The 16990-nt window shown below is 47.2% G+C and overlaps 1 protein-coding gene across 1 annotated transcript in view; it reads left to right on the top strand.

Annotated features, from left to right (window-relative positions):
* The first annotated feature begins 8611 nt into the window (after window positions 1-8611).
* The window catches only part of SCD5 (stearoyl-CoA desaturase 5), a 156582-nt gene continuing 148203 nt past the window's right edge, over window positions 8612-16990 (top strand). Inside the window, exon 1 of the mRNA XM_060654753.3 lies at window positions 8612-9147. Coding sequence (XP_060510736.1) covers window positions 8919-9147 — 229 coding nt within the window. The 5' untranslated portion in view covers window positions 8612-8918. The remainder of the gene's footprint in view (window positions 9148-16990) is intronic.

Genomic DNA, 16990 nt, shown 5'->3' with positions numbered 1-16990 from the left:
GTGGTATATTCTTCTCATAGTGAGGATTTGATTGCCTTCTGGCTGCCCGGCTGGACCTTGAGTTCCATGAGCACAGCCATATACTCCTGTCTGTGGAGCTGAACTTATGCTTGGCTTCTACGAGAGGCTCAAATAAATAGATGTTGAATGAAAATGTTAATTTCATTCCAACTGAAGATAACTTGGAAAGATGCAAAGGACAGTATATCACTGACAGAAGAGACAGGTTTGGGTTGGTTTCGGTACTCCAGTTTCTCATTAAGTAGATGCTCTTCTCTAAGAATTAGGAAGTAAAGGCCTTCAAATCCAGCCATCTCCCCTGCCTAGGTTCCTGCTGCTAAATGGTAGCACTTTGTTGTTTTGTTTTTTTTTTAATTTTTTAATATTTTTATTTATTTTTGAGACAGAGAGAGACATAGCATGAGCAGGGGAGGGGCAGGGAAAGAGGGAGACACAGTCCGAAGCAGGCTCCAGGCTCCGAGCTGTCAGCACAGAGCCCGACATGGGGCTCGAACACCCAGACCATGAGATCATGACCTGAGCCGAAGTTGGACACTTAACCGACTGAGCCACCCAGGTGCCCCGGTAGCACTTTGTTAAGAGTGGTCAGGAAATATGGGAAGGGTCTTAAGCAACAAGGCTGGGCTTTGTTAAAAGAAAACCCCTCATTCCCTTCATATCCAAAGCAATAGAATCATTCATTTTTTAGGAACAGGTCCCCCCTCATCCACTGCTATAAAATCTCAATAAGAAAAATTTCCAATCCATTTAATACAGAAAAGGGGAACCCAACCCTTCTGTGACTGGAGGAAGCTGAGAAGACTAATTTTATACTAAGCCCATGGTGTTGCTGTATCTCAAAGCCACTCTTCTGGTCATCTGGGAGGCAAACTTCCCAACTTTATGTTCCCCTGAAATTATTCTAACCTAAAGCCTGGGAATGGCTTCCTCACCCCTAGGTGCACAAAGATTGTTTACATGTGAAATTGTTGTCCATGCCTCTCATCCAAAAGGCGGCTCGCCCCCCTCCTTTAATTCCACAAGAGCTGCAGGGTGCATCCCTTCCTTAGGCCAAGGGAGTTGCCTTGCATGATTACCTCTGATACTGTGGTAAATAAAACTGTGATTTTATTTCACAGTTGCCTGGTGTGGCTAGAATTTGTTCTTTGAAGGCCTGAATCCCTCCAACCCACCCAGTCTGGAACCCTCAAACACACCCTGGCTTCCAGGTCAGGGAGGTTTCATAACTGCATCAAGTCCATCTCTCTAGGTGATTAAAAAATAATGAAATACCCACATAATCTTGGAAGCGTTCATTGACAATTGAGAGCTGTGTCTTGTCCTTGTTTAGGAAGCCCCCTGCCACCCAAACCACTGAGCACCTGGCTCATAATCTTCTTCAGCTAAATCTGGACAACCACTCTGTGTGATTTCAAACTCCTGTGAAGGTCCTGTCCAGTAAACCTCAACCTCCTCAGCACCAGACTACCTTTGACCTACTCATCCCAGGGACAGCCACCTCCACTATAATCCTGTGGCCTCACCTTGGAACTGATCATTGGAAAAGCAGTGGAAACGCTTCTACCACTATAGGTCTTAAGTCCCAAATCCCACTCTTGGAGCACAGTGCCCATTACTCCCTTTATTCTCATTCCCCAACAGAAATCGGCCTTCAACTGTTTTCAAAACCTTGGTGCCTTTGATTTCTCTACTATATATGAGTTCTTAGCTTCCTTCTGATCACATTTCCTTCTCCTTTCTCCAGCCTGGACTCCATATAAACTTCTCTCTCACCAGCACCTCAGTTACCTGACTCTCCTGTCCTCACCCCACCCCTAGGGCACCTGGGTAGTTCAATTGGTTAAGTGTACAACTTGGGCTCAGGTCATAATGTCACTCTGGAGTTTGAGCCCACATGGGTAGGGGGCGGGGGGCGGGGGACTCTGCCCCTCCCCCACCCCCACTCTCTCTCTCAAAAATAAACAAACATAAAAAAAAATTTTTTTTTTAAATCCCCATCCCTACTTCAATTGGGATATTCCATCAGACTGCTGAGTTAGGCTGTATAACCGTTACTGTGCAGACATCATGATGCCATTTTAAGCTTAGAGCATCCATTCTTGGTTGGGCCCTTAATTTGGCTCAACAATCTTTTAAGCATTTCTTGGTCAGCTTCCTCTTTCGTTCTGCTCAATAGCTCTTGGAAGCCTTCATCACCTTTCTGCAGCTCTCTACTAAATTCCCACTCTGCTTACCCAGCAGATGATCTGACCTTTCCCTTCAGAAGAAACAGGCTGTCATGGCACCCTCCTTCACTTTACTGGCTCTAAAAGCTCTATCTGCCCTCATCCTCATTTCCTTTCAGTCTCCAAGAACAAGCTGTCCCTCTGCTCAAAGTTCAACCATCTGATCACTCCATCCCATCCTGCCTAACCCCCTCCCCAACCCTAGAAAACTAGCTCCATCAAGCATTCCCTTCCTCATGGTTTTGACCTTTGACCTTTCATTATATTTCTGCTAGCCAATGAGTGTGCTCAAATCCCTCTTGTCTGAACACTCAGACACACACTCAGTTTCGTTTCTTTACCCTTCACTCCAAGCTTCTTGAAAAATTGATTTCCATATATATGCTATGCTTGTCTCCTCTTCCTCATTCTTAAACTTCTGTGTAAGGTCTTTTCCCATAACTCGCTGAAAAGGCCTCGGCACAGGTCAGCCATGACCTTTGTATGTAGTGGGCTCCTCATTCTCCCTCCTTAGTAGCTTCTCTATAACATGCGATTTTGTGAATCCTCTCCCACATTTTGCTGATTCTCCTAACTCTTCCATTTTCTCAATCCATGCCACAGGCTTCCTTTTCTTTGCCATTCTCATGAATAGCACTTCACTAGAATTCTACCCAGAATCCTTCCTACCTTCCCAGGGCAACTGCTTCCACGGCTAGATTTTACTCTACTCAGTTATGACTAAGATGTTCTCTCCAGCCTACATCTTCGCTGGGCTCCAGGCCTATGTATTCAACAACCTACTGAACATTCTTTTTGGATGTCTGACAACACGGGACCTTTTTTTTCCTTTTTTTAACTTGCTCCTGCTTCTTCAGTCCCAATCTCAAAAAATGATTAGATGATTATGGTGATGCTGATGATTAATATTTATGGATTCCTTACTACCTGCCAGGCTCTGTTCTAACCTTTAGTTGCCACAAGAATACTATAAAGTAGGTATTATTATTGAGTATTATTAAGTATTATTAAGTGTATTATTTTACAAAAAATATAAGCACAGATTTAATATCTCAATAAGTGACCCTGTCTTTCACTTGAATACCAAATCCAGAGAGCCAAAAAGGATCCAGTATTTTTTATTCCTCCCCTTCATGTTCAATCAAGCATGAAGCCTGCTGGTTCTTCCATTTTAGTTTCTTTGGATTTATCCCTCCTCTCCATAACCTCTTCTCCAGAATCTGTGCCTTTGCCTTACTTCAGACCCTCATCATCACTTGACCAGACTCTTAAAACAGTGCCCTAACCGGTCCCCTTGCCTTCAGTCCTACCTCTCTCTACCTCCAATCACGTCATTCTCCACACCTCTTCTAGAGTGGTCTTTCTATAATACAAATTTGATCACATTATTATGCTTCATAAAGCTTTCCCATGTCTCCCCTCACCTACCACATAGCTCTTTTGGCATGACATTCATGAAACCCACCTACCTTCATGTGCTGCCCACTGCATGGCATTTCAACTTCATCTCCTACTGTTTCCCTACTTTCACCTCAGATATTTCAGACACGTCCCTAAATGCCAAATGCAAAAGCTTTCGCTTGCACCATTTTCTCTACCTGGAATGTCCTCTGCCATTTATTTGTCTGATAAACTACTTATTCTTCAAAACTCTGCTCTATGAGATGGTAGCCAGGAGCCACACATGGCTATTAAGCACTTGATATGTGGTAACCCGAATTAACATGTTATAATAACATCTGCCATAATAATAAACAATGGATTTTGAAGGTACAGTGTGGGAAAAAGTATAGAAGTCTTAATAATTTTATATAGACTACACGATGAAAAGATAATATTTTGGATAGATTGGGTTAAACAAACTACTAAAATTTATTTTTTCTACTTTTTTAATGTGGCTACTAGAAAAATTAAATTTATACATGTGGCTGGAATTTGTGGTGTGTATTATATTTCTATTACAGAGCACTCCTTGAAGATCCTTTCTTGGCAAATTTAACTAAGGGGGCAAAAGATTTATACACTGAAAACTACAAAAAGTTGCTGAGAGAAATTAAAGAAGACACATAGAAAGAGATCTCAAGTGTTGGGATTAGAGACTTAATACTGTTAAGGTGTCAATACTAACCAAAGTGATCTTCAGATATATTGCAATCTTTATCAAAATCCCAGTGGAATTTTTTGCAGAAATAGAAAAATCCATCCTAAATGTATATGGAATCTTAACAGATCCAAAATGTCCAAAAGAATCTTGAAACAGAAGAAAAAAGTTGGCAGTTTTATGCTTCTTGATTTCAAAATGTATTATAAAGCTACAGTAATCAAAACAATGTGGTACTGGCATAAAGACACACCTGCAGACCAGTGGAATAGAATAGAGTCCAGAAATAAACCCTCAAGTGTATGGTCAAATGTTCTTCCGTAAGGGTGCCAAGACCATTCAGGGAAAGAAAAGGAGAGTCCCTTTAACACACGGTGTTTAGAAAACTGAATATCTACATGCAAAAGAATGAAGTTGAACCCTTATCTTATACTAGGTACAAAAATTAACTCCAAATGGATCAAAGACCTAAATGTATGAAGTAACTAAAAAAGTCTTTGAAGAAAACAGGGGGAAAGCTTCATGACATTGGATTTGGCAATGATTTCTTAGATACGACACCAAGAGCACAGGTAACAAAAGTAAAAAAGGCTCATTGGACTACATCAAAATTTAAAACTTCTGTGCATCAAAGGACACAATCGACAGTGAAAAGGCAACCTATGGAATGGGAGAAAATATTTCCAAACCATTTATCTAATAAGGGGTTAATATGCAGAGTGTAAAAAGAACTCCTGTAACTGAACGCCAACAAAAAACCTGATCAAAGGATTAGAATAGACATTTCTCCAAAGATGCCATACAAATGGCCAACAAGCCCATGAAAAGATGCTCAACATCACTATTAGGGAAATGCAAATCAAAACTACAATGATATGTCAGCTCAAATCCATTAGAATAATGGCTGTAATCTAAAAAAAAAAAAAAAAAAAATCCAAAAAACAAAGGAAACCCAACAAAAATGACAAGCATCAGTGAGGATGTAGAGAAATGAAAACTCTTGCACATTGTTGGTGGGAATGTAAATGGTGCTGCTGTTATGGGAAACAGTATGGAGCTCCCCCCAAAATTGAAAATAAAATTACCATTAAATCCACCAATACTACTTCTGGATATAGATCCAAAAGCATTGAAAGCAGAGTTTCAAAGAGATAGTTGCACACCTATGTTCGTAGTAGCATTATTCACAAGAGCCAAAAGGTGGAAGCAACCCCAAGTGCCCATCATAGACGAATGGATAAGCAAAATGTGGTAAATACATACAATGGGATATTATCTGGCCCTGAAAAGGAAGGGAATTCTGACACATTTTACAACATGGATGAACCTTAAAGACATGGTGCTAAGGGAAATAAGCCAGTCACACAAAAAGTCAAACACTGTATGATTCCACTTATATGAGGTATCTAGAGTAGTCAAACTTATAGAAACACAAAATCCAATGATGATTGCTGGGCTAGGGAGAGGGAGAAATGGGGAATTGTTTTCATGTGCATGACTTTCAGTTTTGCAAAGTTGAAAAAGGTCTAGAGATGTATATATTTATTTTATTATATATTTAACACTACTGAACTGAACATTTAAAAATGCTGGGATTTATGCATATTTGACCACAATTAAAAAAAAAAAAACTTTAAATATCCAAGTTAAAAAATCCTTACTCAAGATATCACCCTTTCTCCTTTCCCCCTACCTCTTCCTTCCTTTGTACCTCCACTTTGCCTTATATATACCACTATTAGGGCTCTTACCACATTTTTTGGTAATTATTTGTTTGACAGGATAAAGGTTACTATCCCATTTGCCCCCATTAAGGGATGAAATGAACACTCACCCATGTCTGGGGTCTTGACCAGAAGCTAAGAAAAGAGACACTAGCCCTGATAGCATAATATGCTACAGGGGAAAGTTGATATTAGCAAGAGTATATCTTATATCTGTAGAGGTTTCACTCTGAGATTAGATAGGGAAGAACCATTTTTCTTCAGTCATCCTTCTGAGGTCTGAAAGACCTCATGGGCACTTGCCCCTCCCCCCAACACATACAATCATTCCCTTATCCAGCCTGAGTCCAACCTGCTGAAAGGAGTGGCCCAACCCAGGCTAAGCCTTTGGAGGGAAGAGAGGAAGATGTTCATTCAAGACAGATTCAAGATAGAGTAGCTTATCTAACAGATAATGTACCCAGGGGTTAAATAACTGTTTTGCTGCCTCCCCACCCCCCCCCCCCCCAGACTCTTGTTGTGTATGCTTGATATAAAATAACTTTTTTTCCAGATAATGGACTGGATCTTCCTGCCCTTTGAAGGTCATAGCCAAGAGGTTACATTTGTTTGCTCTGTCTTCCCCCCTAGATGAGGAGCTCCTTTAGAGCAGGGACAGCTTATTCATCCTTGTATCCCCAGTGTCCACTAGTCCCAGCACGTAGCAGGTGCCCAATAAATCCCACACAAATGATCGAGTGGTCAGAGCGTGTGTGGGGTGAGTCATTACGATAACCCAGAGATTTTTGGCCAAGCAACTAGTCCATCCCTGAGAGAAAGGACAGTCCGAATTAGAGACCTGCAGGGAGTATATGGGTCTAATGGGAGTGGGGAGGAGCAGGCACATGTGAAGAAAAGTGGTTCATTATAAAGCCCAGGTTGAGCAGGATAATGAAGTCTATACCCTCTAGTTTCATGTTCTATTGTCTCACTAGTCATTATATAATGTCAACATTTATCCAGTTTCCAGGCTAATTTCCTTTCATTCTAAAGTATCAGCTCCATCTGAAGCACCACCATAACACCCCTCAGGGGTCCCAATTCCACTGCCACATACAGTTTTAAATCAGATGGTATTTTTTTAATGTTTATTTTTGAGAGGGAGACAGAGCGTGAGCGGGGAGGGGCAGAGAGAAGGAGACACAGATCCAAAGCAGGCTCAAGGCTCTGAGCTGTCAGCACAGAGCCCAACGTGGGGCTCGATCTCTTCAACTGTGAGATCATGACCTGAGCCAAAGTCTGACACTCAACCGACGGAGCCACCCAGGCGCCCCATAAATCAGACGTTATTGTAACCTGGCTGATTGGACTGTTTCAGGTCTGCTAACAGAAAGATGCTCTTGTATGGCCCTTTCATGCAGCCAGTTCTTTGTAATTTTTTCCCCCTCTCCTGGAATCTTGGAAAGGATGGGTAACCCAAAAATCAGCCTTATTTGTCAACATAATGGTACTCCTTCAAACTCACATTCATAGAATTGCAAGCTGGAAGAAAGAGTAAACATTAGTTCTGTTTCCCGGGTAAGAAAATTTGTGTCTGGAAAGCCAAGCCGGGTCACACGACTCAGAACTAGAACTCAGAGCCCCTGATTTCCAGTCCTGAGCGCTTTTTCTTCGGCTACCACAAGTGCAGTCTCACCTGCTTAGAACACGACCAGCTCACCCCGTCAGCATTTCTGTGCAATTAGGGCTCCCTCTGAACAGCTCTGAATTGTCTGCGAGAGAGGAATGAACAAACACAAATTTTTCTCGGGGTAATTTTCCTTGGAACGTTCTGGGTGATTTTTCTAAAGCCCCGTTCACAACGGTGCTGACTTTACGGTACTGTTCCATCAGCGGAGTCCGGAAGGTCGCTGATTAGTCCAGAGTTAGCCGTAAGCAGAACTCCGCCGCGGATGGGCTGCGCGGTGGACAGGGCACTGGTGCTACTAAATCACGTATCATCTAAAAGGCACTAATTGAGTACCTACTGTGTGTCTGGTTGCGGCTGCCTGTTAAAAGTTGAGCAGCTGCCTCCATCCCTCCACTGGCCCAAGGAGCCAGTTGAACCTGCAGACGCGTGCGCTTCTGATTCTCATCTCGGATATGGCCTTAACCTGTGTTGCGACCCCAGGCAAGTATTTTAAATCCGCCAACACCAGTGAACTGTGGCTTCAAAAAAAACAAAACAAAACAAAACAACGTATTTTCAAAAGGGAAAGGTATTTTTTGGAACTGGAGAAGCACACAAAAACGACAAAAGTGCCGTGAGCCGCGCTGCAGGCTCCCTGGCGGGGGAGCCACATGCCCCCACCCTCGGGCGGAGGGGCCAAGCGCCTGCCCCGCGCGCCCGCCCGTAGCGCTCACGGGAGCCCGGGGCAGCCGAGGCCAGGAGGGCGCCTTCCTCTTTAAGAGCCCCACAAGCCGTCCTGATTGGCTGTAGCTATGCAGGTCTTCCTTCCTCGACTCCCTCGGAGGGCTCCCTCCCGCTCCCTCTCCGCGCGCCCTCCCCCAACTCCGCGCCCCCTCCCGCCCCCTGCGCTCGCCTCCTCTTCCTCGCAGCGGAGTTTGGCCCCAGCAGCCGCCGCGGTGATTCGCCAGCAACAGATGCCGGGCGCCCAGATTGGCATCCTTAGTCCCCGCTGAGCGCCCGAAGAAGAGGGCAGGAACCAGAGAAGGGCCGGGAAGGCGGGGACGGGAGTGCAGAGACCACCCCTCCCCAACCCCAAAAGGCAGAAGCCCCCGCCCCCACCGGAGAGCTCCGCGCCGGCCAAGCGCCTGCCTGCTGCCGCTGCCGCTGCCTCTGCCTCGGGCGCCCACCTCTCCCCAGCCATGCCCGGCCCGGCCGCCGACGCGAGGCAGGTCCCCTTCCGCAACGCCAAGGAAGAGATCCGTGCGAGGATCGAAGTCTCGGAGGGCGGCGGCGACCCGCAGAGACTGGGCGGGCGCGGGCAGCGGCAGATCGTCTGGAGGAACGTCGTCCTGATGAGCCTGCTCCACTTGGGGGCCGTGTACTCCCTGGCCCTTATCCCCAAAGCCAAGCTGCTCACCCTGCTCTGGGGTAAGTCCCGCCGGCGCCCCCTGTGCCCCGGGCGCCGTGGCGAGGCCACGGCGGGGCGCGCGGAGTTCCCGGCCGCCGCTCCGCTGCCGGTGGTGCGGGGAGCCCTGTCCGCACTCCGCTCGCTTCCCCCACGCGCCCGGCCCCTTTGCCCTGCAGTGGTCGGCCCTTGGGACGGGCTGCTGTCTCAGTCCAGGTCTTTGCAACTTCTCCCTTCTCCGCTGTCTGGCTAAGTAGGCGCATTTGCCGACTCTTGGTTGGAGAGCGGGAGGGACCCGGGGTCCGGTCGGTCCACCGCTGGGTGCAGAGGCGCGCCGAGGGACGTGCTGGGCGCCGGCTGGCCGAGGCTTCCGGGGAGGGAAGACGGGCGGGATTGTTGTGTCGTCCGTGCTGGTCCCTGGGGTCCTCCTATCTGCCGCCTTTCAGGTTCTCAGTCTCCTCCGCGGGCCGCGGACCTTGGGGCCGAGTTAAGGACAAGAAAGGGAGTGGAGGAAGGTGGAGAGACCCGGCATAGGAACGGTCTTGATTCTCGCGCGTGAGATGGATGAAACCAGTTTCCCTCCTGTCCCCGCAAGGCTCCTGCCTCTGCCCCCTCCGTGATCTGCTATGTCCAGTTGCACTTACACGGTCCCAGAAGTTTCTTGGCGAGCAAACCGAGACCTTGGCGAGATCGCTCTGTCGCCAGCACAGAGCTCTAACTGTGGCTGGGGAGAGCCTCCTCCAGGCCCTGTCTTATTCTGGCAGGTGCGGGGCTATCGCCGCATCTGTGACTCTCCCACCGCGGTTCTTCCTAGCCAACCCCCCCCCCCCCACCCCGTCCTTGTTGGCAGGGGAGGGAGCCCAAGAGTGGACCTGGTCACCCACCCACTCCTTGATCTCCTGGGCCCCTGAAACTCAGTGCCTGCCTTACACGACCCAAGTTGCTGGCCTCTGAACCACCTGGCAGACCCCTCTGGCCCCAGTAATGGGTTTTGACTTCAATCACCTCAGGGGCAATAGCCAGGACAGAAGGTGCAGGCATTGATATCCCAGGCTGAGAACTTGATGAAGTTATCCAAGAAGCCCTTTCAGCTCCCATTTCGGGCATCTCCAAGGATCAGGGGCAGGAGAAGCACAACCTGCTTTTATTTCCAGAGGGGAAAAGGAAGGAAGAAAATAAGAAGACTTCTTTCTGCAAAGCTTATTTGGTACAGTGCCAGCTTCAGATGCCGAGCTTGATAAAGGGCCACTCTGGTTGCAAGCCTTCCCTTGAAACCCTATAGCCCCTGTTGGAAGTGAACCCATCTAGAATGGTGTAACTCTTAGGGGGTGTGACTGAGAGAGGGATGGTGAGAGGGGGGTCTTTGGCAATCCATGGAGCCTTTTCTCCCCCCTTTAAGTAAGCTCCACACCCAATGCACGCCCTCAAACTCACTACCAGGGGTCAAGAGCCACTTACTCCAACTGAGCCAGCCAGATGCTCCATGAAGCCTTTTGAAGTTCAGTAAAAGCCCTTGGCAACCCCCTGCTCATGCCTTCCCCAGTCAGTGCACCTCCTCAGTTCCTTCTTTTTCTTTCTTTCTTTCTTTCTTTCTTTCTTTCTTTCTTTCTTTCTCTCTCTTTCTTTCTTTCTTTCTTTCTTTCTTTCTTTCTTTCTTTCTTTCTAAAGTGAGCAAGCAGGGGAAGGGCAGAAGAGAGAGGGAGAGAGAGAATCACAAGCAGGCGCCATGCTCAGCTGGACTGGGGGTTAGACCTCAACCCCATGAGATCATGACCTGAGCTGAAATAAGAATTGGATGCTTAACCAACTGAGCCACCCAGGCACCCTGTACCTCCTCAGTTCTGTGTCCTTTCCACCATCATCTTTGTGATCATGTATTGGTTTAATTCTCTATCCTCCTTCATCCCTTATCTCCAAGTGACTAGATTGTAAGATGCTCAGCCATTGCTTCGTGAACATACCCCCCCCACTGCCATTTAAAGCCCTTACAGCCCCAGAGCCTCTGTGGAGCTCCTCTCTCCCTTTCCAGTGGTTCAGATTGTGCCATTGGACTTCAGAGTCCACCTGCCTCCAGGGGATTAAAGCTTAGTCTTAACAGCTGCAGTGTCAGAGAGAGCTCAGAGAGAAGTGAGCACTTAAAACATTTCCTTACATACCCGGAGCTCCGGAGGACCCACAGGCTCTACCCCCTACAGCCCCCAAGGCCTGCTGACCCTGGCACCCCACCAGGAGCCACAAGGACATGGCCTTCTCTCCAGGCTTGCCAAGTCACTTCTGCCTTTTCTAGGCTCTTCTCTGTAGTGAAGACAGAATCTTTGTTTCTGAACGACCTTGGCCGGAAGATGCCTCCCTCAGCCCCAAACTCCTTCAGCTTCCCCAGAAAAGCCAACACACTGCAGGAATCTGGTTTCCCTCTGTGGGTGATGTTGCCAACCCCATTCTTGTACCTTCCTGCATTGTCTTCTGCCTTAGCTACCTTTCATCAGCTCGGTTCTCTGAATCTTGATTCTCTCCCTACCTGTGCTTCATTGCATCACTAGAAAGAGAGAGAGAGAGAGAGAGAGAGAGAGAGAGAGAAACAGAAAGAAAAAGAGAAGGAGGGAGTGAGGGAGAGAGAAGGATGGGGGGGAGAGAGAAAGAAAAGAAAAAAAGAGCATATAGTGGTGGCTGTTGTGGTTTCACAGTCCAAAATTTTGACTTAGAAACATTCTAAACAAATGAATCTTATCTGATGGACATTTTGTGAGAGAAGAAGGAGAGACAGAGATGAGCTAAGATTTGTTGTGCTGATCACTATGATAGATAGGGTTATTTTCAGTGAAAGCCCTGGGGTCTTGAGCCACAAATTTCCCCCACTGGATACCCTGTTTCACCCACTTCTGCTACTGGCTCTATCCAGCTTTAGGACTGAGTTCATGCACTAACGGGCTGCTCATCTGCTTCAGGGACCTAAGTTGTCAAGGAAATTGGCTTAGCCCATCCATTGCTTGCCACCCTTCATCCCAGGTGAGGTTGCCCTGGGAACAAGAGGCATTGATGCAATGCACCCAGCAGAGACTGTGTGTTAGGTGTGCAGCGTGATTTGTGGAGTGGGAGAATGTCCTCCATGAAAGGTCCATCCAGTTATCCTGCCCAGCCTCCTCTGTTGCCTAGCCCCCTACCCTTTTATGACTTTCCTTGGGACCAGAGCAAGTTGTTTCCCTTCTTCTCCTTGCAGTTTCCTAAGTGGGCAGCCTACCAGAACAGAATGCTCTTGGTGCCACAGGTCCTGAGGGATGAGTTAACAAGTTGATTCAAGGACAGAACACAAACTCCAACTGAGTTGGAGAAAAATCTTCACCTGCAGGGCTGAGCTCACAAAAGTGCCTGCTTTGAGAGTTTTTGGCCAAAGGCGCAGTTAGTCCATGCCCTGAGTCCCAACATGAGTGGGACAGAAGAGTGAGTGGCAGGAGTCATGGTATTAAGACTCCCGGGCTCCTTTCCAGAAGGCTTTGGCTTCGCCTGTCTCCGGGCATTCTGCTGTTGGTTTCCAGAAATGTCAGGGAGTTTTCTGGTTTCTCTCTAAGTGTCACTGAGTCCCCTAAGTGTGTTTCATGGTGACATCATAGCTTTTGTGTCCTCTTGGGACAACTTCAGTGGAAGTATGAGGCATGCGAACAGTAATTAGCCCTGTAACCCTGCTCCCTTCCTCCATCCAGTCCTGGGGCAAACCATTGAGGCTATTCCGGATTCCCTGGTGCCCTTGCTGGAGCTTCTGGACTCTCTGAAGTGGGGTTTAGCCTATGGGGAGGAAGCTAACCTATGGGGCGGGGCGGGGGGGGGGGGGAAAGCTGGGAGGGGGCAGGGATTAACAAAGCACTCCGGGCGCGGGGAGCATTGGGAGAGGCTGGGGTTTGGAGACTGCTGGTCCACCAATCAAATTCTGTGCAATTCCGAGACTTGCCCAAAGATGGGCTGTCTTCTGTCAGGCATTGAGTAACCTCACTCCAGGACTTGGGATCCTCTTGATGTCTTTGTTGGGTTGTGCTTCTTTTTCTATCAAGTCCCTACAGTTGTCACAGAGCCCCAAGAAGGTGTGACTTCAGACTTCTGGCTTGCCTCCATATTTTCTAGGGGGAGTGTGTCTCCGGAGAGAGAGACATATCTGAGCAAGAATCCTTGCTTTCCTACTTACCAGCTACATGACCTTGGACAAATTAACATCTCTAAACTCCAGTTTTCACACCTGTAAAATGGGTATATTAATACCTCTTGCTCTAAATTTGAGAGGCGTGTAAATCATAGCATGGTACCTTGCTCTTGGTTGGTGTTCAATAATTATTAGCTGCCATTATTATTGGTCCTGATATTGGCTCTTTTTCTTTAATAGAAGGGAAAAAGGTCCTCCTACAGCACAATGAATTCTGCAATGCTGGCACAGAACTTGGTTTTGTTGCCTCTCTTGTATGGAAAAGAGTGCTTTGGCTTTGGAAACAAAGGTTCTTTCTCAAAATTCCCAAAGAGAAATGAACACATCCCTTCTAGTCTTTCCTCCCTCCCCCATTCCCTTCTCTTTGATTCTGTCTTCCTTCTATTTTCCTCCAAAAGGTCACTATTCTGTAGATAAGAATCTTTTTGTTTAGCTGACAACTCACCTGGTCTTTGGTGTTTTCTTTAGGGTTTTTTGAGCACAGCCCAATCATTTCTAAATCTCTAACAAGTCTCAGTTTTGACTTGTGTTTTTTTTTCCTCCCATCCCGGTCTTCTTGAGTCATGTTAAAAAAAAAACCAAAAACAAAAACAAAAAACTTTAATGCTCAATTAAACTACTAAAAAACGAAAAACGAAAAAGAATCTTCCTTTTTTTAAATCTGTAATTCCCAGCCCATTGTTGCAACTGTTGCATTTTTAATAAATGGGCAAGCTCTAAGAGCCTTACCCAAGGCTGGCGTGCAGCAAAACAGGAGAGAAGAGAGTCTGCTTTTGCTGGCTTAATAGTCCCGCCAAGTATAAATATAGGTTTGAGGTTAACATTATTAACTCAGTTTTTTCTAAAGCTGGTCAAGGTCCCTGCAGACTGTACTGTGATCTGGAAATGAGAAAGAGTGCTACAGAGTAGAAACCAGGGCTGGAATGAATGTGCTGCCCCTAGTTCAGCCTCATACATGTCCCCTTCCAGTTTGTGAGCCTCGGCTTCCTTGTCTGTGAAAGGGGGGTGGTGATACTGAGCTGAAAGTTGTTTTCAGAACTGGGGCACACAGGAAAGTGCCTGCCAGAGAGTAGACACTCAGTGCTGCCTGCTGTTATTACCTCCCACGATGGGGGCCTGTGTCATGAAATCTGCACTGGCTTCATCGTTTGTCTAGGACTTGGAGCACTTGGGGCTCAAATGTAAAAAGCACATCCTTTATTTATTTATTTTAAAGTTGTTTTAATGTTTATTTTTGAGAGAGAGAGAGAGAGAGAGAGAGAGAGAGAGATCGAGCGCACAAGGAGGGGAGGAGCAGAGAGAGAGGGAGACACAGATTCCAAAGCAGGCTCCAGGCTCCGAGCTGTCAGCACAGAGTCTGATGCGGGGCTCAAACCCATGAACTGCGAGATCATGACCTAAGCCGAAGTGGGATGCTTAACCCACTGAGCCACCCAAGCGCTCCAAGGCACAGCCTTTAAATCCAAATGTTCCATCATGACCTTGCTGTAACATTTTTGTTCTTGCCTTGTCTAGTTTTGTGTATGATATAAAATTATAATAATTGCCTGAAAAAGCCATTGATCGATTTACAAAAGGATGACATAGCCATGGTTAGGATTTCGCAAAACACAGTGATGTCTTTGGGTGACATTATTCTCAATGAGTGTGTATTTTGACATTCTTTAGTTTCTGGCATGCAGTCTACCTGTCCCTGCTGTCTCATGTATGGTTTCTTAGCCCTGAGGTTAAGAGTATGGGCTTTGGAGTGAGGGTCTGGGATCAAAACCCAGCCCCCAGGGGCACCTGGATGGCTCAGTTGGTTGAGTGTCTGACTTTTAGTTTGTGCTCAGCTCATGATCTCACAGTTTGTGGGTTCAAGCCCTGCGTTGTGCTCTGTGCTGACAGTGCAGAGCCTGCTTGGGATTCTTTCTCTCTTTCCCTCTCTCTCTCTGCTCCTACCAGCCCTAAAAATAAATAAATAAACTTAAAGAAAAAAGCCTCCCAAGTTCAGCCTTGGGCAGATGACTACCTTCCCGAACCTTAGTGTCCCCAGGTGAGCAGTGAGGTTAATTACTAGGTCAACAGTATTGCAGCTGGAGGGAAATGAAACAATGCAGTAAAGAACTTGGCCTGACCTGTGATGAGCACAGGGTGATGTGTGAAAGTGTTGAATCAGGGGTGCCTGTCATGATCTCACAGTTTGTGGGTTTGAGCCCCACGTCGGGCTAGCTGATAGCTTGGAGCCTGGAGCCTGCTTTGGATCCTCTGTCCCCTTCTCTCTCTGCCTCTCTCTCTCTCTCTCTCTCTCTCTCTCAAAAATAAATAAACATTAAAAATTTTTAAAAAAGAAAGTGTTGACTCACTATATTGTGTACCTGAAACTAATATAACGTTGTATATTAACTACTGGAGTTAAAAAAAAAACAAAAAGAAAAAGAAAAAGAAAAAAAGAACTTGGCCTGCAAGCAGCACAGAGGAAATGTTATCCCTGTGCCTGGGCCCACATTCCCTTACTGCTTCCCTTCTCTCCTTCCCTCTGTTTAGCTCATCCTTTGGAGGCTGGGCCTTGTTCCAGCACCCTCATTGTCAGAAAGCCTTGGTCATGGGGTCAAGGCTGTTGCCTCTGATTTTATTTCGTCAGGTAATGGGGTGGTGGCCCCACAATAGGTACCAGCTGTGTCCCCCCCCAGAAATGCCCATCCTTCGTTCATTATGTGTGCCAGTGGCCACGAGAGAGGTCCTCACAGTTGTACATGCAGTCACATACTCATCCATGCACGAATTCATTCATTTTTTTCCATTCCAGTGATTGTCAAAACAGGCTGCACATCAGAATCACTTGGGGATCCTTTGCAATTTTTGGAAGCCTCAGCCCTCACCCAGACCTACTGAATTGGAATCTCTAGGAGTGATGCCCTGGCTTCTTCCTCCCCTCCCCTCCCCTCCCCTGCCCTTCTCTTCATTTCCATTCGGATATTTCTGATGCACAGCTGGGCTGAGAACCATTATTTAATTCCCTTGCTGGATAATGTTTATGACTCACCCATTACCTACCAGGCGTTGGCTCTATCCCTGGCTTCATGGCACTTAGAGGCCAACTGGAGAGACGGACAGGTGCACCGTATGCCAAGGCAGCATTAGTTACAGAGTGCTGGCCTGGGGAAGCTGGGGAGGCTCCCCGCAGGAAGAGATGGCTGCACTGAGCCTGGCAGGAGGCCCGAGGCTGGGGCTGGCTGGTGGAGGGGTTTGGGTGAGATGGCATTGGGGGGGGGGGTGGGGAGAGACAGAGAAGGCCGGTTCAAGGACCTGATGGTCCAGTGAGGCTGGAGGTGGTCAGGGGCCAGATGCAGGGCAAGGAAGATTCCTGGGGACTAGCAGGATGGGGCATGTGGAGAGGCTGCCCTCAACCTCTCCCTGACTCTCGCCTTCTCCTCTCAGCCCATCACATGCACCAACAATTCCTGCTATGATCGAATGGTCTGGAGTGAAATTTTTTGGCCAGACACTTGCCGGTGGGATAAGTGAGTCTGAAGTTTTCCAGGAAAGACCCTGGGGCAGCCACCTAGAGCAGGTGGGCAGTGGAGCACGGCTGGCCCTCAGGCTGTCCAGAGCTGAGGGGAGGCAAGGAATAACATCTCGGCTGGGCATCTGATTTCACAGACTCAAAGGTACTGTTCCGAGACTCGTTTACGAAA

This window comes from Panthera onca, chromosome B1 (assembly GCF_046562875.1).
Source record: "Panthera onca isolate mPanOnc1 chromosome B1, mPanOnc1 haplotype 2, whole genome shotgun sequence".
Taxonomy (NCBI): Eukaryota; Metazoa; Chordata; class Mammalia; order Carnivora; family Felidae; genus Panthera; species Panthera onca.
The sequence above is the reverse complement of the archived record's forward strand: the minus strand, read 5'-3'. Positions and strand labels throughout refer to the sequence as shown.